At 38.7% G+C, this 22,506-nt stretch overlaps 1 protein-coding gene across 2 annotated transcripts in view; it reads left to right on the plus strand.

Moving 5' to 3' along the window:
• The window catches only part of mbtps1 (membrane-bound transcription factor peptidase, site 1), a 31,621-nt gene that overhangs the window by 7,073 nt on the left and 2,042 nt on the right, over positions 1 to 22,506 (plus strand). Inside the window, exons 3-20 of one of the 2 annotated variants that reach the window (XM_038305554.1) lie at positions 2,386 to 2,682; positions 5,458 to 5,673; positions 5,768 to 5,878; positions 8,705 to 8,814; positions 8,927 to 9,043; positions 9,734 to 9,801; positions 10,065 to 10,167; positions 10,373 to 10,524; positions 12,683 to 12,844; positions 15,216 to 15,360; positions 16,387 to 16,575; positions 16,860 to 17,032; positions 17,135 to 17,250; positions 19,383 to 19,539; positions 21,198 to 21,322; positions 21,411 to 21,488; positions 21,635 to 21,775; positions 21,860 to 21,991. In XM_038305554.1, coding sequence (XP_038161482.1) covers positions 2,386 to 2,682; positions 5,458 to 5,673; positions 5,768 to 5,878; positions 8,705 to 8,814; positions 8,927 to 9,043; positions 9,734 to 9,801; positions 10,065 to 10,167; positions 10,373 to 10,524; positions 12,683 to 12,844; positions 15,216 to 15,360; positions 16,387 to 16,575; positions 16,860 to 17,032; positions 17,135 to 17,250; positions 19,383 to 19,539; positions 21,198 to 21,322; positions 21,411 to 21,488; positions 21,635 to 21,775; positions 21,860 to 21,991 — 2,592 coding nt within the window. The remainder of the gene's footprint in view (positions 1 to 2,385; positions 2,683 to 5,457; positions 5,674 to 5,767; positions 5,879 to 8,704; positions 8,815 to 8,926; positions 9,044 to 9,733; positions 9,802 to 10,064; positions 10,168 to 10,372; positions 10,525 to 12,682; positions 12,845 to 15,215; positions 15,361 to 16,386; positions 16,576 to 16,859; positions 17,033 to 17,134; positions 17,251 to 19,382; positions 19,540 to 21,197; positions 21,323 to 21,410; positions 21,489 to 21,634; positions 21,776 to 21,859; positions 21,992 to 22,506) is intronic. The other variant, XM_038305556.1, reaches the window with a different exon arrangement.

Here is a 22,506-nt window from a genome sequence, read left to right on the forward strand (position 1 = left end):
GAATTTTTCCCTTAGCTAATCTTAAAATGGGGAAAGACGAGAAAACTTTGTTGCTTATATTGGATTATTTTAGATGTTGGAAAGAATATACTTTGATTTTAAATGAATGATATTTTTGCTGAAAACACTGGGGGTCTGATCTTCAAAGATTCCAAATCAGAGGTAAATAAGTTCCTCCATTTGTTTTTAATTTTTTTTGTACATTGAATTACTGCTCGTGTTGCTGGTGAACAATAAAGATTGCTGCACAAATGTTATGACATGCAAACCAGTTTGATTATTGCCCCCTAATATGAACAGACTGCGTGTTCTACTGGCAGCTGAGGGTGGTTGTAAAATAAGAATGAGGTTCCAAGCCATGTGGTTAGAAGTAATAACGATAAAACGTATTTAAAAGATCCATCCACCCCTCCATCCGTTTTATGTCACGCTTATCCTAAGTGGGTGGTTCCTATCTGCAGCTGTCTACGGCTGAGAGGCGGGGTACACCCAGGACAGGTCGCCAGTCCATCGCAGAGCAACATAGAGACAAACAGGACTAACAACCATTCACATGCACACCTGAGGAGAATTTAGAGAAGCCAATGAACCTAACAGTCATGTTTTTGAACTGTGGGAGGAAGAGAGAACCCACGCATGCACAGGGAGAACATGCAAACTCCATGCAGAAAGAGCCGGGCCGGGGATCGAATCTGGAACCTTCTCGCTACAAGGCAGCAGTGCTACCCACTACTTCACTGAGCAGCCCTATAACCTAGGGCTGCTAATATATTTAAAAGATATTAATTATAATAAAAAATCATAGTTATAGAGCACTTTACATACTCAAAGTGCTATGAGCAAACATAAAATGAGGAAAATAACTATTATAAAATAGGAAATATACAGAAGAAAGTTTTCTTTTACTGTTGAGTCCCATTAATTTTTGCCCACCTGTAAAGATTTTGCATTTGCGTTTTGTGTTTGGTCATTAGAAGATGATCTGCATATCGATGAAGGCATAGACACACACACAAAAACAGAGGTTTGCACACGCTTAATGTTAAACTGCAAAGAAAGGAGGGGTGGCCTAGTGGTTAGAGCATTGCGCTTGGGTCCCAGAAGTTCTGAGTTCAAGTCCCACACAGTCTGGGTCCCTGAGCAAGACCCTTAACCCCAGACTGCTCCCCGGGCGCCAACAGTGGCAGACTATTGCTTCCCAAGGGGATGGTTTAAATGCAGAGAGTGAATTTCCCCACTGTGGGACAATAAAAAAAAAGGTGCAGAGTGGTTTGAAATGTAAATCCTTTAATGATCTGCATTGCGCGTACAGACATGTTTGCACCAGTTTTTAGATATGCAAACCCAAAGATTTCGGTTGTACATTTTTTTTCTTTTTTTTCTTTTTTATATCAAATGTAATATTTTATTTGGAATGGGTTTCAGACATGTCTATAACAACTGCTAAAGTTCCAAAGGCATGTCTTGAACACGGCTTTGTGAACATGAAGTTCACTAAACCATTACATGTGGGCTTTGGTCACCTAAACAAAGATGAAATCTCTTTTGGGGAAAAAAGGGAAACAATGCATTGCCACTTAACCTTTATAGGATGCCTTTTTGAATTTCAGGACTTCTTAAATAGAAAAGTCCTGAAGAAACAGGATAGCACTAGGGTTGTCACGATACTAAACTTTTCAACTTGATACCGATACTAAGGAAAATGTTCGATACTCGATAACATTTTCGATACCACAAGGAAAAAAACAAAGACTCCAAAATTTAACAGAAATATTTTCATTAATAAATAAAATACAATAAATAAATACAATAAACAATAAGAACAATATTTTGAGGTTGTATGCTGTGCACAATATTAAGCAAGCTTGATAAAAAACTTATAAAATTAAAATTAAATTTTCCTTCCTTGGCTATGCTTTGCACACATAACAATGACGCCAGCAAAACAAAAATAATTCTCAGCAGCTGCACCTGTTACAAAAAAAGTCTGAAACCGAAAAGTGCACATAATTATTCAATCACAGTGTTCAGAAAGTGCATTGTCCTCTATTCTGCACTTTAGATGCACTTTAGGTGCCACTGGTGGTGGCACAGTATCGATACTTTTGAAAATGAGTAATGTATCCGGATACAACGTTTCAGTATCGATACTTTTTTGAGTATCGATACTTTTGACAACCCTAGATAGCACTAATGAAAAGGTGTTAAGTTCCCTCTAACTATTTAAGTTGTTGGTGCAGTCTGTGCAACCCTTGTAATGTTTTTGGGAAGCCATACATGTACCCAAAGAAATGCTACTAATATGCAAAACTACATTTTATGCAGTATGTTGTTGCAGCATTGATTATTTAACTCAGTAACATATTCTCCTTTCTGTCTCTGCAGAGTACATCGTCACTTTTACCGGGTATTTCTCAGCCAAAGCCCGCAGCTTGTACATCAGCAGTGCCTTGCGTGGATCTGGAGACAAAAAGCTCGAGTGGCACATTGTTCCCAGAGAGAACCCGGCCTCAGACTTTCCCAGCGACTTCGAACTGATCCACATCCGGCAGGCTTCATCCAGCAGCCTGCTGACTCTAGAGAACCACCCTTACATCAAGAGGGTGACTCCGCAACGCAAAGTTTTCCGATCCCTCAAATACATTCCCTGTGAGTCGCACACTAGAACGTCATTGTGTAAGAATAAGGATCTGTTTTTGTTTTCAGGGTTGGCACGGCAGTGTTGAGAAATCTAAAACTCTGAATGGATACAGTAGACGGATCTGCTGCAGCTTTTCACAGAGAGTCTTTGTTTGTGTTGCAGCAGTGGATTGTGTATCTCGATGTAAAGCGCAGGGCAGATTGGGGGGTGCTGATGGGTCTACGGTTGTGTTGAAGGGGAATGGGAAGTAGGACACAGAATGTCTTTTAGCTGTATTTGGGTGGGATTAAGTGAGTCAGAGTGGGCTGGAGGGGTACGCCCTGAGCCTGGCACTGGATGAAAGGCTTCAGTGTGCTTATAAACATGCTGTGTCACTATGAGTGGGGTGTGTTTCCGGAGAAAAGTTTGCAGTAGATTTTAAGCTCTTTCAGTTTAGTTCAGCCATCTTTAAAGTCATTTTTTTGTCCCAGGTGCAGCTACAGTTAAAGCTTCAATCCGCTGCATTAACACCTGCTATAATGAGCTGAAATTAATTTAGAGGTGTCAACCCAGAGAGGTAAGAAGGTAAAACTCTGGGGATGTCTCAGAGAAATGATCTGATGGATGATGGAAATCCTGTTTTTATTTCTTAGAATTGTTTTGGTCTATAAAATACAAAGAAATCAACTTAATTTCAACACATTTGTGTTTTTCGGAAGGTTTGTTTTTCTATTGATGAATCTTTAAAAAGTATTAATAAACCATTGAATCTTTACAGATTTTTATCTTTCGACCACAAACTTCATTGTATTTGGTATAAAACGCTAAGAGAAAGTAAAGCATAATTGTGAAGTGTAAATCAAAACGTAGTGCTATAAAATGTTTTCTGGCAAAATTCTTAGAATTGTGGCAGCGACCTTTATTAAGCTGACCTGAATCAGTACTTGAAAGTACTTTTTCGCTACAGATCACAGCTGCAAGTTTTGGTTTCTGCCCCTGCCATCTTTGTTTATCTAGAAACTGAAAATTGATCCCATTCTTTGCATAAAAGAAAACTCAATCTCAGTCAAACTGGACGAAGAGCCTCAGTAAAAATATTAACTATTGGCTCAGATTCTTAGTTAATTTTAAGTTTGGACTTTGACCAGTAACACAGGAATATGTATTGATCAAAGCCATTCCATTACAGCTTTGATTGTCTGTTAGTCATCTTACTGAAAGCTTTTTCTATAAGTATGTCTTTCATTGCCTTTTAAAAGTTTTCTTTAATGATTACCTCCTTTAGCCTCAACTTAGCTCTGACTAGCTCTGTCCCTGCCAAAGAAACGCATCCCCACAGCATGACAGGGCCACCAACGTGTCTCTCTAAAGAAGTTGTTTATACAGGATGGACCCTGTTTTTCTTTCCAAGTATTTACTTAATTTACTTTATAAATTGTCAACATCAAACTAATCCAACATGTCTAAGTGTTAATTTTACAGCAACTTTACATACCTGACTGCATTTTTTTTTTTACATTTTTGTCATTCAGAAATACATGTGGTGAAGGGTTTTCCTAAATCTGTCATCAAACTCCCATGTTAAAGTGGAACTGTACTGTTGTCACATTTCTTCAATGATCTGACTACTTTATAAACATGAGCAAAGTTAAGTGTAATTTAGACTTCAGCTGCAGCATGCATTTTTTTTTTAACAGGATTAGTTAAGGAACAACTAAAGATCATAACTTGACCGGGTCTTAAAAGTATGTAAATGTAGAATGGGAAGAATAATTTTTATCCTCTGACAGTAACTGAAATTAATTGGGTTTCCCAACCAAAAATGTCCAATACAGCATACACAATGGAAGCATCACTCTCTGTTCTGTCTTCTTTTATATTGAGATGAGAGGATCTCCCCTAAGAGAAATGAGGTAGTGTTTGAATAATACACTGCTGTACAGAGCTGAGAACTGACCCACGCAGCTCAGTCATTCCATGCTATCTGCATTGCTGATTACAGTAGTTCTCTGATATTAAGCTTTCAGGATGTGACATAAATGTTCCTTGCCTCAGCGCTCCTTCATTTATTGGTAGTTCTTGTCTAGCCTGGGTTTTAACATAAACTTATCAAACATCTAAAACTTGTAGACTTTTACTTCAGGTACTTTGAGGCCCGATCCAGCTGTCTGTATATTTAATTTTAATATCAACCTCTCCAGCTTTCATCAAGGTTATTTACCGTTATGTGAAATCCAATTATTTCTGTATTTGAGAAATTTATTGTTCATTGGAAAAGCTGTTAATTTGTTAACACATTGAATTTTTGCTGAGGTTTAATGTTATATTTAGCAGGAAAAGTGGCAGAGTGCCACTCCAGACTTTTCTCCAGGTACATGGAGCATAGAGTAATTCAGCCTTTCGATCTAACAGCCTTTGGCCGATTCCGTATAGCATTCAGATCACACTGGCTCCCTCCATTAGGTGTCCATTTTTAATATTTTGTTTGCTAATTTCTGTATAAATTGAGACTTCTGTAATATTTATCAATGTGTATTTTTTATTGTGTAAATGTAGAAAGTAAAAACTATATCAGCTCTAAAAATGGCCAAAAATACCAGCAACACATACCGCTTAGATTGGTGTCAAAGTAATTTATATCGGCATCAGCTTTAAAAATACTTGTAAAGAACCTGGCTACATGCCAGCTAGTTAAGAAAAGTGGACTTATGTTTTAGGCATCACCTTAATCCCATTTAGAGATTGAAACAGTTAAATGATCAGAGCTCAGTGTTATTGTATTCTGTCTATTCTGTGCTTATTGTTGTTTTTTATTTGCTTTTCTTTTGTCCTAACAGCACCTGAACCTGCTGCACCCTGTAACGGCACACCTGATTCCCAAAAATGGCAGTCGTGGCAGTCGTCTCGGCCCTTCAGGCGGACCAGCCTGTCACTCGGCTCGGGTTTTTGGCACGCCACCGGTCGGCACTCAAGCCGCAGGCTGCTTCGTGCTATCCCCCGCCATGTTGCTCAGATCCTCCAGGCAGATGTTCTGTGGCAGATGGGACACACTGGTAAGAAAGTGACTTCTACTTCTAAGGTTAAAAAAAAAAATATATATATAAACCATAGCAATGCTTCCTAACATAATCTCTTCCTGATGTGCAGGTTCTGGTGTGAAGGTGGCGGTTTTTGATACGGGACTGAGTGAGAAGCACCCACATTTTAAAAATGTAAAAGAACGAACAAACTGGACCAATGAAAAAACTCTGGATGATGGTAAGGAGAATCCCTATGTTTAAGATAAGTCCGGATGTCATGACTTATTCACCTTTTAGTCAAACGTTTAAAGGAATAGTACACCCAAAACATGATTAGCCTTCATTTTCTACTCACCTCCATGCTGAACAACACTCTGGAGTACTTTTTTGATATCTCAAATGCATCTGGAGATCTGGGAGGCTTCTTGCTGTCTGCTGACATTCAAATAATGGAGGTCTATGGTGCCCGAGGCAGAAAGGTCCATAAAAGTCCACAAAAACGTGTCAATATTCCTCCATACTGCTCGTCCAATGTAATCCAAGTGTCCTGAGTGGGTAGCATCCAGAATTTACTCGAAACGAAGTCATTTAGAATGTTTTTAGAGCATAAACAGTAGTGTATAGGATTTCCTAATAGCGCCCCCATGCACGCTCACGATTCTACGGAAGCCGGCAGACCAAACCGGAAGAAAGTGCGCATTCAGCGTCTGGTCTGCCGATAATGCAAGCGTAGAAGAAGAAATGTGCTGTTTACCTGTGCAAAGAAAGAAACAACGAAAGAAAAATGTCTGAGGTCTTCAGTGTTGAGGAAGAGCATGAGTTCTTTGCCGAGCTGAATGCGCTGGTTTGGTCTGCCGGCTTCCGTAGAATCGTGAGCGCGCATGGGGGCGCTATTAGGAAATCCTATACACTACTGTTTAGGCTCTAAAAACATTCTAAATGACTTCGTTTCGAGTAAATTCTGGATGCTACCCACTCAGGACACTTGGATTACATTGGACGAGCAGTATGGAGGAATATTGACAAGTTTTTGTGGACTTTTATGGACCTTTCTGTCTCGGGCGCCATAGACCTCCATTATTTGAATGTCAGCAGACAGCAAGAAGCCTCCCAGATCTCCAGATGCATTTGAGATATCAAAAAAGTACTTCAGAGTTTTGTTCAGCATGGGGGTGAGTAGAAAATGAAGGCTAATCATGTTTTGGGTGTACTATTCCTTTAATCAACTTTAAACAGAAAGACATGAATATAAGAAAAGCTTTAGTGTTTATTTTGGTATGGAGATTGTACTTAACCTGGTTTGTACAGGAAATATTAATGTTTTGGGTTTTTGAGGTATTTTTTTGTTTGTCTGGTGTGGAAAGAACGCTTTATGTAAGGGTTCTGTTCTCACTATGGATCTGGCCGCTCCAAATTTTTTTGGCTGATCTTGCTCTGTCTAATTTTTTTGATTTATCTATTTCATTGGGTTAAAGTAATAAAGTTATATTATCATAGAAATCAGTTATTTCCCTCATTTACTATCTCAGTTGGACTGTATGATTAAAAAAACAAATCAAGATCAAATGAAATCCAAAACCACCAAACTGCCTGCAGTGTTTGATGGAGCTAGATCAGTCCTGTTTTTAAAAGTTAGGAATATCTGAACCAGTCTGTACTTAACTTCAAACTGTTCCTTTCACCCCTGAAACACAGAAATTTGCAATCATTTCCAAGTTAGGAAAATTTAATGGAATCCCTGGAAGTAGCTTCAACTTTGCACCTGGACTTTTTAAAAACTTTTGGATAAGTATCTTATTTACTGCCACATATGAACGTCGCGTAATATATATATATTTTTTTCCTTTTTTAAGCTTGGAAAGACCAAGATGATCCATTATCACTGCTATAAAAAAGATTGGATTTATTTCATATTTGTTAGCAGTGTGACTAGCCTATGCTAAGCTAGCTGCCACTTCCCCTTGTTATGAAAACGTTTCCACTAATCCCTTAAGGCAGTGGTCTCCAACCCTGGTCCTCAAGATCTACTGTCCTACAGATTTTAGATGCATCCCTGCTTCAACACAGCTGAATCAAATGAATTGCTTGAAAAAGTAATCAATCATTTGATTCAGCTGTGTTGAAGCAGGGATGCATCTAAAATCTGTAGGACAGTAGATCTTGAGGACCAGGGTTGGAGACCACTGCCTTAAGGTCTCTTAAGATCACCACTTTGGTGGCATTTTTCAAAATTTGGCTGGGGGCTGGGTATATCGTTAAAATGGGATGAATTACACTGAGCTGGAAGACATTGTAAAGATTGAGAACTGAGAGTAGAACGAGTTAAGGTAATCCCATATAATACTTAGCCCTGCACTGGGTTATTACTGGGTTGTAAACTCATGAACTAGTTCATGGTAACTTTAAACCTATTCTGGTAGGTGTAGCTTTGCACAACATTTAAAATAGTTCTTTAATATCTAACAGCTGATTATATACAATCTTAACACCTCTACCTCGACATAACTCTGAGCTGAGACAAAGTTTTGTTTTGTTTCAACTTGGTTAAAAAAAAATTTAATCTATATGTTCTCCTTTGACTTCTGTTCAGGGAAGTTTTTCCAAATGAAATTGTTGAGCAACCTTCTAAGTCTTCAGTAGAAATCTTGTTAACTGTTGTTGTCAATCATTCCTGTTTCAACTGCAGCATCTCTAATTGTCCAGATTGTTTATTTTATATTTGTTAAGGAAAAAATGAGAGAATAGAGGCAGATGTGTGTTTCCAGTCTTCATTATTTTTCAAATACTCCATCTCTTTCCAATTTTTCTTCTTTGCCTCTTTAGTAGGTTTTTTTTTACCCCCCTACATTTTTTTTGTATAATAAAAATGTGTAGGAACCCTTATTATTATTATTATTATTATTATCTGTTATCTTAATTTATTTAAAGTCTATTTAGTGTAAAAAACTGAATTGTGCATAATCTGAATTGTAAACACAAAGGCTTGTTCGTGTGTAATTGGTTGAGCATTCTCTTATGATCTTGTTGGACCTGAAAATGACGGACGTCCTTTCTTGTTTTTCAGGCCTGGGTCACGGTACGTTTGTAGCAGGAGTTATAGCCAGTATGAGGGAGTGTCAGGGCTTTGCCCCCGACTCAGAGCTCCACATCTTTAGAGTGTTCACCAACAACCAGGTATTCACAGCTCAGCCGTCACTGTATACGTTTAGTTTTTTGGTCTTTTTGCACATATAAAAATAAAACATTACACTCTGAAACCAAAGTTTGTGCCATTTCTATATTCTAGGTTTCCTACACCTCATGGTTTCTGGATGCTTTCAACTATGCCATCCTAAAGAAAATTGATGTTTTGAACCTCAGTATTGGTGGACCTGACTTCATGGACCATCCCTTTGTCGATAAGGTAAAGTGTACAACTATGTGTAGCCCGAAGGGTTTTTTTCCCACCAGAACCTTTGAATGGTTGCTGATGAATACCACAACTTAATGAAGCAAAGTAGGTTAAGTGTCACTTCAAACAGGTCAAACCAGGCTCATGAAAACATGTAGAACCAGATGCTTTTTAAGGTTCATCCCTCCCTGCTGAGTTTAAACAAGTTTTGTTTCTGTTTTTGAACGTGAAAAACAATGTTAAAGCTAGAATTCTTGAAAAATAAATGTTTACAGTTATGGTAAAAATGTCTTTCAGAAGTTATTTTAATTAGTTTTGGTATTAAAGCAATCCAAGCAATGTTAAATTGGACAACCATGTTTTTGCATGTTTACAGTAGTACTTGGAAGATTTCTTTTGTCTGATGATGTTTTGTGTTACTCCAACTAAAGATTCTTCATAAAAAAATTCAAAGCATGTGTTCCTACAGTTGAGCCAAATTCCAAACCAAAACCAATAGAGATCGTAGCGTTTGCTATCGTGTTTAAAATGTGCCTGAAATTGCATGGGAGAAAACATTAACATTAACAATAACATTGTGAAATATGACAAAAATTCCCCTAACTTTCAACAAATGTGGGGATGAAAAACCCTGGTAATAGAAACTCTTCAGGTGTTTAACCATTATATATCAATTTGAACCAAAATTTTGTATATCGACAGGTCTGGGAGCTGACTGCCAACAAAGTCATCATGGTCTCTGCCATCGGAAATGATGGACCTCTGTATGGGTACGTTTTATCTTTTCAAATGTTGCTCCTTTGAAGGTATCCCATTTTGATCTGGTTATTGCTTATTTAGTGTCCTGATAAGATAGTAAAGGTTGACTTTTTGGTTACACCAAACTAGAACTAACATTTTTGGACCATATTAGGACCAAATTTATTCACTGCAGATCCTTTATTTACACAATAAACAGAAGCAATGTTGTGTTGTTAAATTAATACAAATTGTCCCTAACAACCATTTGAAACAATTTCCCAATAACTTTTAGCACCCTGAACAATCCAGCCGACCAGATGGATGTGATTGGAGTTGGAGGGATAGACTTTGAAGACAACATAGCAAGGTTTTCTTCGAGAGGCATGACGACTTGGGTAAGTTGGTTCTAAGATGAGTTTTTCAAATAATCTCTGTTGGAGTTAGTTGACCACCAGACAATCTTTTTGTTACTATGAAAAAAATGCATGAAAAAAGAATTGATATGCTTTGCATTCTGTAGTTATGCTTTAATTTAAAACCATTTTCAGTCTGATATGCAGCCCTCATCACAAGCTCTGCTTCTTTTTGACCCTTGTGCAGGAGCTGCCTGGGGGGTATGGAAGAGTAAAGCCTGATATCGTAACCTACGGTTCAGGAGTTCGAGGCTCAGGGTTGAAGGAGGGATGCCGCTCGTTGTCTGGGACCAGCGTGGCCTCTCCTGTGGTTGCAGGTGCCGTCACACTTTTGGCCAGGTGAGATAGTAACACTAGATTAATCTACCTGCAAAAATCTTAGTTTTCTTTAGGATGTCTTGTTTTATACTTGTGAAATACCTCTTAAGGAAAAAGGAACAAAAAATATTCACTACTGATTCTTTCTACGTCTGAATCAAAGCTAGGATGTAAATTGAGCTTTAAAATGCAAAAAAAAGGAGGACGATACAGAACCGAGTTGACAGTTAAACGTCATTAAAACTCAGGCTGTTAATCAGCTTATCAGAATTTAAGACCAATAGCCAAATATAAAAACAACCCAGTAAAAACATGTATTAAAGATATTTGATGGAAATGTTTCCAGGAGGTGAGAAACGCTCCTCCAAATCTGAGGCCATTGTTCTGGAAATAGGTGGCCTGTCCCCTTCAGGTTGAAGGAGAGTTCCTACCCAAAGTGGAGGGGTTTAAGTATCTTGGTTTCCTGTTCATTAATCGATTGTTAGACAAATCAGTGCGGCAGCCTTAATGCGGACACTGCACCTGTTTTGGTGAAGAGAGAGCTGAGCAAAAAGGCAAAGCTCTTGATTTACCGGTCGGTCTACGGTCCTACCTTCACCTATGGTCCTGAAATCTGGATCATGACTGAAAGAACGAGATTCGGGATATGAGCTGCTGAAATGAGCTTTCTCTGCTGGGTGTGTGTGCTCTTAGATTTAGGATGAGGGTCACGGTCATCTGGGAGTCTAGGAGTAGAGCCGCTTTTTCTCCACATCGAAAGGAGTCCATGGAGGCGGCTCAGACATCTTTTTCTGATGCCTCCTGGATGCCCCCTTCAGGAAGTGTTCCAGGCTTGTCCCACCAGTAGCAGGCCTAGAGGACGACCTAGAACATGCTGGAGGGACTATATGTCTCGGCTAGCCTGGGAATGCCAGCAGAGCTGGATTGGGTGTCTTGAGTAGAGGGAAGTCTGGGAGTCTAAGGCTGCTGCCTTCGCCACTCGGTCCTAGATGAAGAGGAAGACAACAAGTACGATGTTTCCAGTGGACTGACATGGAAGAACATCTGTCTTTATTAACCCCTCCCTCCTTCCATGAATAGTTTTGATGTGATTTAGACGGGATGCAATCAAAGGAAAATGTACAAGGTTCCTTTGGTGGTCTTATTTTTTTATTTTTATTTTATTTATTTATTTTTTTAGGGGTTTTGTAAACTGCAGCTAGGATATTTCAACATGGGGCTTTTATTCTCCCACACAACTTTAATCTACAAGTTTTATATAATTAATTTTTCCCTAAATGACAATTAATTTCTATTTCTATCCATTACATTAACACTGTATAGTCTCATTGAGTAGTTCTCACCTTCTCAGTGGGCTCATGTCTGGAAACACAGTTTGATTACAGAGTCCTGATTGGTTTGTCTACCTCTCTCTCTGTCCTGCAATCAGATACAAACAACAAACACATCCTGATACCTGAAAGTCTCTGCCTTAGGCAGAAAATTACCTTTAACCTGAATGAAGTATTACACTTTTTCCCATTTTCTGCACGTAAAGGAATGGGAAACCTTTTTATGATCAAGTTTACTACAGTATAATTTATTAATGTTCCCTCTTCTTGTTCTGGTTGGTCAGCAAAATACAAGGTAACGAGATTCTGTGTCCCAGAAAACAAAGTAGAATAAGAAAATGGAGCTTATTGGAATGTTGATGCAAAACTCCAAATAAATCAAAAGTGCCACTGAATGTGTTTAAAATTAACCAAGGGATGTTTCCTCAGAGAGCTGATCGAATCATTCAGCCTTTAATGTTAGACCTTGAAAAGTAAGCTACCAGAACCGATCCCCTTTGCTTATTCTATAATGTTTATTTCTGCAGGTTAATCTCTTCCCAGTGTGCCTTAAGATGAGCAATAAAAAGCTGTCTCTCTTGCAGACCTGCAGCTCAGTGTAATTTTAATGGATGTATTGTAGGATCGTTAAGCTTGACGGTGTTATCTGTAGTGTTGTAATCCTCCATGTGCAGAGGCACGGTGCTGATTCATTTTTGGTGTTATTCCCAGTCCATGGACATATATCTTAACATGTTGAAAAGTTATCTTGTTGCACGACCGTAACTGAGCCAGTTAGTCAGAATGTATTAATGCGTTGAACATCACAGACACTTTAGACACTTGCTTTGTCCTTATTCCTCTCGCAGCACCGTCCTCAACCGGGAGCTGGTGAACCCCGCCTCTATGAAGCAGGCTCTGATCGCCTCGGCACGCAGGCTGCCCGGGGTCAACATGTTTGAGCAGGGCCACGGGAAACTGGACTTGATCCGAGCCTACCAGATCCTTAACAGCTACAGACCCCAGGCCAGGTAATAGCTTGGGTTTAGATGAATGAAAATACAGAATATAGTCACAGAAAAGCTGTAGGAGTCTGAAAAATGTTTTTCTATACACACCCAAAGATGATGTAATTCTAAAACGACTAACTCAGTGTCCTGTCTGGTGAGCTTTATGCTCAAAGCAGCTTTACATTGAACCTGTTTGATGTTTACAGGTCAAATTTGTTTCAAACAGAAGTCAAATTTTCATCTGGGTTTATAGAAAGTAGCAGCAGAAACACTGATCTTACTCTGGAGGTTGAAAAACCCTTTAATTCACATTAATACCGTATTTTCACGACTATAAGGCGCACTTAAACGTCTTTTTTTCCCCTCAAAATGTGCAGTGCGCCCTATGGTGCGGTGCGCCCTATGTGTGTTGTAACTGCGACTTTTGAGACCACCTCATTGAGGAGATGATGAAAGAGTGGCTGAATGTAAGGAGACCAGGTGTTTTTTTTTCCACTCATCACCATCGCTGTTAATATGTGACTCCATGCGTGCCCATCTCACAGCTGATGTGAAAAACATGGGGAAACAAATTAACCCTGTGCTCGCTGTTCAACCGGTGTGAACCGGACCCAGCAGGTGCAGCAGAAGCAGCGAGTTCACATGCAAAGTCAATGGTTGACGCGCGTATAGGTGCAGCAAAAGGTCCCGCAGCGCGTTTTGAACAGCAGGAGCGTTTAAGCATCTGCCAACGCGCTGCTGCTGCTCGAGATGGAAAAATTGAAGTTTTGCTGCTGGACGAGCCGCATCAACCAATCAGAGAAGCTGATCTGGGAGCTGACAGCGAGACAGACACAGCGCTCTGATGACATATGATATTAACGCAAATGGAAAAGGCTGGATGGATGCGTAGCTGAGGGAGGTGTAGCCCATGTGAGGAGACCAGGTGGTTTTTTCCACGCATCACCATTGCTGCGTGCCCATCTCACAGCCGATGTGAAAAAAAAGGTGAATCAAATGGATACTGTGCTCGCCGTTATCCCGGGAGGTCTGACAAAGGAGCTTCAACCGCTCGACATCAGTGTGAAGCGGCCGTTCAAAGTAAGGCTGCGAGCGGCGTGGGAGCGATGGATGACACACGGAGACCACAGTTTCAGGATAAGCGGAAGGCAGCGCCGGGCAAGTTACGCCACCGTTTGAGGATGGATTGTAGATGGACTAACGTGTCTGCTGGCTCTGTTGTACAAGCTTTTGCAAAAGCCGGCATTATTTCTGAGGAGCTGCGCTGCACGGAAAGTGACTGACAGCGAAGAAGAAGGGGAAACTGGCATGTCTGATTTAGCGCAGCTGTTATATTCAGAAACAGAGGATGATGACTTTGATGGGTTTGATTAATACTTTGTAATAAATACATGAATAAAGCACAATCATACTCAGTTTTGCTCCCGCTCTATTTTTCTACCTGAAAACTTAATTCAACAGCAGCCTCTGGGCCGGGTCTCCTCCGCGTATACCGCGGTGGCTGGCAGGTGTTTTTTCATCTAAATAATCTAAATCTTGCAGCTATATATGCTGTGATCAGTGGGAATAAAGTAGTTTTAATATGTTTTTAAGTGAGAAAGTCCACCTGAAAACTTAATAATTGCAGTCAGTTCATCCAGATTATCTATTTCTGTCGGAGGCGCTCAGACCCCCACATACCAGCGGTGCACCGACAGGAGAAATCCTTTCATCAGCAGCCTCTAGGCTGGGCAGCCTCCGGGTTCACGCGGTGGATGGCAGGTGTTTTTCATCTAAATAATTTCAGCTGCAGGCACCCATAAAAGCGAACATATTCCGTCGGCAGGTTTCAGGATTTTAAGTTAATTTAGGAGTAATCACAGCGCTGTGTCATCTGAGATGTGTCTGTCTCACGGCCAGCTGCCAGGTTTGATTAATACTTTTTAATAAATACATGAATAAAGCACAGTCATACTCAGTTTTGCCCCCGCTGTATTTTTAAATACGCAGTAGAGGTATTTAAAGGTAGTAGAGGACTTGTACCTGTATATAAAAAACGCGCCCTATAGTCCGGTGCGCCTTATGTGTGTGTTAAATACAGAAATGGGACACATAACTGAGACTGCGCCTTTTAGTACGGTGCGCCTTATGGTCGTGAAAATACGGTATATAGATCAGTTACAATGTCTACAACATGAATACCTAAATGTATAATCATCAAACACAAACTTTTCCTCAACAAAAAGATCAGAAGGTTTCATCTTTCATGTCAAGTAATATTTCATAGCATGATTTCTGCCTTCTGTCAAATCGATATGGTAATGTTTGAAATTGAGCAAAGACACATAAAAGTGTGATAAAGTAGAGGCCCGGTTGGATTTATTTTTTCAAGGTGTTCTCCTTTTATTCCCAGCCTCTCTCCCAGCTACATCGACCTGACAGAGTGTCCGTACATGTGGCCTTACTGCTCTCAGCCAATCTACTACGGAGGCATGCCCACCATCGTTAACGTGACCATCCTCAACGGCATGGGAGTCACGGGCAAGATCGTCGACAAGGTAGGCAGAAATAAAAGGGAATCACGTTCCTTTTATCAGCCTTTACCTGAGCTTATCTTGTATAAAAGTTTAGTATGTCTTAGTTTATATCTTATTTTATCACATATTAGTTTACATTTTACCTCAAATTAGTTTAGATGATACAATATATTGCTAAAGTATTCACTGAGTTCAAGTTTCTGATCCCTTCATACCCATAAGTACATTGGATCTAACACCTGGGGATGCAGACCGCTTCTACAAATATTTGTGGAACCAGGATTCCTGTGACATAACGGGTCCTGTCTAAACATTGCATCAACTTAGGTTTGGAAAATAGTGTGAAAGGAACTTTAAACGCTGCTGCATCATTACTTGATGTTTCAAACTTTCTTGTATTGAAGGTTTGCCCCTTCCTGTTTCAGTTTCCTCACCAGTGCACATATTACTTTCTTTAAAGACATGGGTGAAAATTGGAGTCCTGATGCTAACCTGAAGGGAGATCTTTCTGACACACTGTATTTGGTACCATGGATACACCTCTATAACCGCGGTCTGATTTTCCCATAAATCCACTCCAAAACTTTGTGCAATTGAAGCTGAAGAAGCCAAGATCATTTTAAGTCCTTTGGTTTTAGGTTGGAACATCTCTCAAGTTTAAATGTGCCTTAAGGAAGACAGAACATATTTTGCCAGTTTATCTCATCTTAGTTAAGCTTATTTTTTAGCTTAGCTTTATACTTAGATTGGTTTATATATTGTATGAAAATGCAGCCTATCATAGTTCATACCTTGGATACAGCTTGTTTTTTATAGCATAATAAACCTTTAATAGAATGAGTATTGCATTTAATAAACCACTCTTTTGGACTTTTTTGATTAACTTCCTTTTGTATAAGTTGGGCCATTCTGTGCACCTTGAATCTGTTATGTTTACATAAATCTTTTTAGTAATGGACGACTGCCTTGGATCTGTAAAGGTTTTGCATTTTACATAAACATGTTCCCTTTAGGCTGACGCTGTAAATGTTGCTTATTTCTCTTCAGCCCATCTGGCAGCCATATTTGCCTCAGAACGGTGACAACATCGACGTTGCTGTCTCATACTCACCTGTGCTGTGGCCGTGGGCCGGTTATCTAGCCGTGTCCATCTCTGTGGCCAAGAAAGCTGCATCTTGGGAGGGTATCGCTCAGGGTCATGTGATGGTCACAGTCGCATCGCCTGCAGAGAATGATGTGAGTCGGAACAAAGCACATACGCTTAGTTAGATTTTTATATTAAGTCCAAATATTGCATGTACTAGCACTAGAACATTTCTCAATCATTTCTGATTTATCTTTGTTATCTCATCTGTAGCCCTTTCATATGTGCCACATTTAATCGTGCTCTTTCATATTTATTATGTACATTATATTTGCTATATGTTTTAAAGCTCCAGTAGGGATAATTTAAAGGGATTCAGTCATAGAAATGTAACGGGATCTATCCCATGTGTTCTTGTTGCATTTCTTTTTCACAGTCAGAAGTTGGAGGGGAGCTTACTTCCACTGTCAAACTGCCCATCAAGGTAAAGATAGTGCCCACCCCACCGCGCAGTAAGAGGGTGCTGTGGGATCAGTACCACAATCTGCGCTACCCACCCGGCTACTTTCCCCGTGACAACCTACGAATGAAAAACGACCCACTGGACTGGTGTGCATCCATTTAAGTTTCCTCCCTTTTGACATTTTGGATGAAAAGTTTATTTCTGTAGATAAAACTGGTTAAAGATGTGTGCATTTTTTGTCAATCCAGGAATGGTGACCATGTCCACACAAACTTCAGGGACATGTATCAGCACCTGAGGAGTATGGGCTACTTTGTGGAAGTACTGGGAGCGCCTCTCACATGCTTTGACGCCAGCCAGTATGGTATGGACAGAGAAACCCAACGCCTATTCAAACATGGATAAACAGTTTTAGATAATGTTTATTGTCTCAACAAACAAAAACTTAAAATCATCTGATTTAATCTAGCATTTCAAAAACTGAATCTGACTAGCTCATCTGAAACATTTACATCAACTTGTTAGCAAAGGGAGATTATGTAAAGTAACTTGTGTACTAAGTGTACTAAACTTAAAAGAGAAGTCTGTAAAAAAAAACAGGAAGCTTTGTATTATACATATGTGATTTCTTAATAAGTAGATAAGGCCTTGTGGGGGCATCTAGCATAAAATAACTTTTATCGTAAAAGGATGAGCACAGGGCCAGAAAGGAAGCAACAAGTTGTGGTGTTTTTAAACCTGCTCAGCTTTTACTATGGGACCCAAATAATGTTGAGAAAAAAAAGCTCATACAACACAAAACCAAATACCATTCGCTGCCTGTATGGCAGCATGAAAACCTCCTTTCAAGTTGTGTACACAGTTCTAATTAATCTTTTAAGGCACAGCTAAAAGTGAGACCCATTAGGTCTTGCATCAGAAGAGCCTGATGAAAAATTTGCAAAAAAAAAAGTTTAGGTGGCCTTTGTGAAAAATGGTTGATGCTCAAACAGGAGGTGGAAACACTTTCTTAAATCCACTCTGAACTGTTTCTGTTGTCGCCGTCTTCCTGGGTGTCTATTATGTACGTAGACATGGCTGGAAGCAGCATTGCCGTTACTAACAGACTTGTAAACGCAAGAAGAACTTCCCCGATAGCAATACATTCATTAAAACTTTCTTCCATGACTCATATGTGGTCATTCTAGATTGCAGCCTCTACTTCCTTTTACTACAGCATGAATGACGACGTATTAATGAGGACAATGTAGGATGCCTTTTCAGTGCTTGGTTAATTCAAACCGAATGGAAACACTGCAACTTTGCATTTCCTTTTTTTTTTCTTCAAACTTTTTAAAGTTAGCTTAAAATTCCTATTTTAGTTTAATGGAAAGATGGCTAGTAAACCTGGTGTTGTCCTCTGCTGCTTTAGTTAGTCTGCTTCTCTGCAAAACCCTCTGATTAATAAAAAAAATATATTCTTATTTTGTGTATTGTGTCCAGCCTGTTCTGGTGCAACAACTATGCTGCCTTCAAAGTTAATTAAATTTTTCTGTACATTTTTCTCCCATTCTGATGCCATGTTTTACCTTCAGTAAACCATCATGACTAGATCGAATTAAAGGTATAGTGCAGGATTTTTTTCATTTTCGAAAAGACCCGCCCTCTCCACTCTAAAAAAGCCCTGTACCTGCTCCTGAGAGGGAACACCTATTAAACGCGTGTGAGAGCATGCACAAGCCTATTTCTCCTCATGCACGCTCTGTTTAGAAGTTAATGTTTGCATCACTCACACAAGCTGACTTTCCAAAAGAAGATTGTCAAGAGAAAATGGGGAATTTTCATTCACTAGAATGATTGACAATTAGGAGGACCACTTATTTTGATGATCCACCCGGAAACAAACATCCTCCACTATACCTTTAAGGTTTGATGAGATTGTATTATTTCCATTATAAAACAAATGATATATGCTAATGATTATGAGTGATCCCTAATACATTTATTTATATATATATATATATATATATATATATATATATATATATATATATATATATATATATATATATATATATATATATATATATATATATATATATATATAATCAAAGAAAATTATACATCCTCTGTCTCATTAAGTCAGCATGCCGGGCTATATTGGCTGAAATACACAGGAAATACTCCAAGCTGTATGATTAAGAAAAGCTGAGAATATTAAACCACCTTGCACTCTTTGGTTAATGCCTGTAAAACCTGAAACTCATAAAACTTCACCCCCTAAAAAAATACCCTTAAGTTTCATGTTTTTTACATTCTGTTACAGACTAAAAAAATAAAAAATTAAATAAATCCACCGTATTTTTAGAGGTAAAAGTCAAGAAGCCAGAAATCCAGTCTATTCAGTTAAATCTTTGAAAACTTTAAAATCTTAGAAGAGAGCAGAGATGGTGATTCTAGCAGAAGTTTTTTTTTTTTTCTGTAAGATTCCTTTAAAATGTCTTCTCTCCCCTGTAGGCACACTGTTAATGGTGGACAGCGAAGAGGAGTATTTCCCTGAAGAGATCACCAAGCTTAGGAGAGACATCGACAACGGCCTTTCACTCATCATCTTCAGCGACTGGTACAACACATCAGTAATGAGGAAGGTCAAGTTTTACGACGAAAACACAAGGTAACAATTTTAAAAACAGACAAGTATTTCATTTTTAGCACTAGCTTATAAGTATCTGTCTGTGATTTGGATGTTAGATTGCTTTTTTCTTTTAATTTAATGATACAAGCTTACCTGGCTTTTTTCATTTCTAAAAAAAAAAAAATAATAATAATAATGTTTGTTAATGTATTGCCTTGTGATACCATTTCAGGTATCACCACCTCTTTATGACACAAAAAATATTCAGGTTAATATAGAATAATCAGATATTTATCCATCTAAGAAAATGTCCATGGTATGGACAAAAAGAAAGAAATGCAGAGTAAACAGTGGGAAAATATAGAATAAGCCTATAAGTGACTCTTAATCTCAAATTATATTCACACTTGGTTAAAAATGAATTTGGATAAGAAATGTAAAAAATACATACAAAAAAAAAAGCCAGATAAAAGATGACTAACTGAGATGACTAAAAATATATATATATTTAAATGTTGGTGATCAGTAAAATAAATCTGTTTTTCTTTTTTTTTTCTTTTTCGTATTTTTCCGTTGGGGCTTTATCTTTGGTGAATATGTATTGACATTGTGAAGTTGGTCTTCTGCTTTTTGTCCACTTATGGTTAAATTAGACTAGTTACAGAACCGGATAGAGGTGATATTTTTCCTAAAGTTCCATTTTCACTACGCTTGCTAACAAATTGCACAGTTTTTTCTCCCACTAAAGACAGAAAAGACTGTTTATCTGCAGCCGTAAAAGTTAAACTGTTATTGTTTTTGTCCATTTCTATCGCTAATGCTCTGTTTTCTTATGTAGGCCGTTTGTAATTTACGTATTTTGAGATTTTTATTTAGATAAAACTGCAGTACGTGCTTGTTTTAGTGGATACAGAACAACCTAAAAGGTTTGACAGATGCACTTTATTTTTATCTGTTATGGAAACAAATTGTAGTAATTACACCCTGTAGTCCAACGCTATATATTTTGCGAATGCACTCTGACGGTGTTTATTTAGCCCACACATAAATGTGCTGAAATATGACATCACAGCAGCATAGCTTTATATCCATTTTATCAACAGGTCTGTGAAGTGAACAATGATTCCTGCCGCCCACTTATTCAGCACTTCAGTGATAAACGTTCGATTTCCTCACCAATATGGTCACCTGGAGCTTTATCGTGTAATAATGCTCCCAAGATGATCTGTGTAATGCAGTTCTGTGTCACAGGTTCTCTGTGCTGCGTTATTTATTTGTCCTCTCTCTAATAGATGTCGTACATCACGGATTCTCTCTTTCGGAGCTCCTCCTGCTGATAACCATTACTCAGCTTCTTCATTTCGGTCCCGCCAGAGATTTAAAATGATATACAGCACGCATTTAAATAGAAGCTTCATAGCTTTAAAATATTCCGCCTGGTATTTCTGTTTTAATTTAATAGCATTGTTTTATTTTTTATTCCATTTAGATAATTTTATTCATAGCTGCATTCAGAGCCAATAAGTCAGTTGTTTTTGTATTTTATCAGTGTAGCTGTCAGGACTTGAATGTCAACGATTTAAATTAGTTTTATTCCTGAAAAAGCAGCAAGATTATATCTAATTTCTTTTTGTTTATTTTTGTTTTTTCATTCCTAAATTTGTAAAGGTAAAATATGTTTCTAATGCAACCTGCAGGCAATGGTGGATGCCAGACACTGGGGGCGCTAATGTACCAGCTCTGAATGACTTGATATCAGTGTGGGGGATGGCTTTCAGCGACGGCCTGTATGAGGGGGATTTCACCATGGCCGATCATGATAGTAAGATTTTATAAAATTCCTGCTCTTGTGCTCTTAGGTTTCATTGATACAGGCAAGAAACAAAGCTTTCTCTCTAACGTTGTTGCAGTGTACTATGCCTCAGGCTGCAGCATTGCCCGTTTCCCAGAAGATGGAATTGTGATTGCCAAGAACCTAAAAGATCAAGGTACCAGGATCTCCTTTAAAGTATTAAACCCAGCTCAGTGTAGCAGGAATCTGGCTGGAAGCCATATACACTCTGGCAGTTCATTTTTAATCTGTCTCTGATAAAAAAAATCCAAATCCAATGCGTGTGTATGTGTGTGTGTTTAGGTCTGGAAGTGTTAAAGCAGGAGACGGCGGTGGTGGAGGGAGTTCCCATCCTGGGACTGTACCAAACCCCTTCAGAGGGGGGAGGTCGCATCGCTCTGTACGGAGACTCGAACTGTATCGACGACAGTCACAGACAAAAAGGTTGAACTTCTCATCATCATTCTGTTCTCAGACATTTGAAGCTTCTTATTCATATTGTTTGTATCTGTTGTCGTTCTTCTTCAGACTGTTTCTGGCTACTGGATGCCCTGCTGCAGTATACTTCTTACAGTATGACCCCTCCCAGCCTCAGCCACTCCCACAGCAGAGTGGCGCCTCCTGCTGGTGCAGAGCGGCAGCTGCCGCTAAGACTGGAAGGTGAGAAGGAAATCTAATAAGGCTTTTTTTTTTTGCCTTTCTTGAATCAGTTCAACTTATATAAAATCTGAACACACGATCAGCAGTTAAAAATAATATTGCATAAAAAGGAACAAAGCCTCATCTGTGATGCTGTGTTCTTCAATCTTAGAAAAGCGAATCCTTCAAAACATTATGCAACAGTGAAAAATAAAAGCGTCCATTTATCTGAAAGACACCAATCAAAACTGTCAAAGTTTCACCTTTGACAGTTTTATTTAAACCTGTTTTTACATTAGATTAAGTATGTTTTACACCTTTTCTTTACCATGCCACTGCCTTGTACTTTTCTGGTTTCTTTCCTTATATTGGTGCGGTTTAATAAAATGTGTTGTAAAAATAAACTTCCTTTGCCATTACATTCTAAATAACCAGAAATCTTTAAAGATCATTTTGGTGAAACTGTTAATTATTATTATTAGCCTCTTTTCTCCAAAATGCTAAAGCTTATTAAATAAATTTATTGAACCAAGAAG

The sequence above is a fragment of the Cyprinodon tularosa genome, unplaced genomic scaffold (assembly GCF_016077235.1).
Source record: "Cyprinodon tularosa strain WSP-4 unplaced genomic scaffold, ASM1607723v1 ctg56, whole genome shotgun sequence".
NCBI lineage: Eukaryota > Metazoa > Chordata > Actinopteri > Cyprinodontiformes > Cyprinodontidae > Cyprinodon > Cyprinodon tularosa.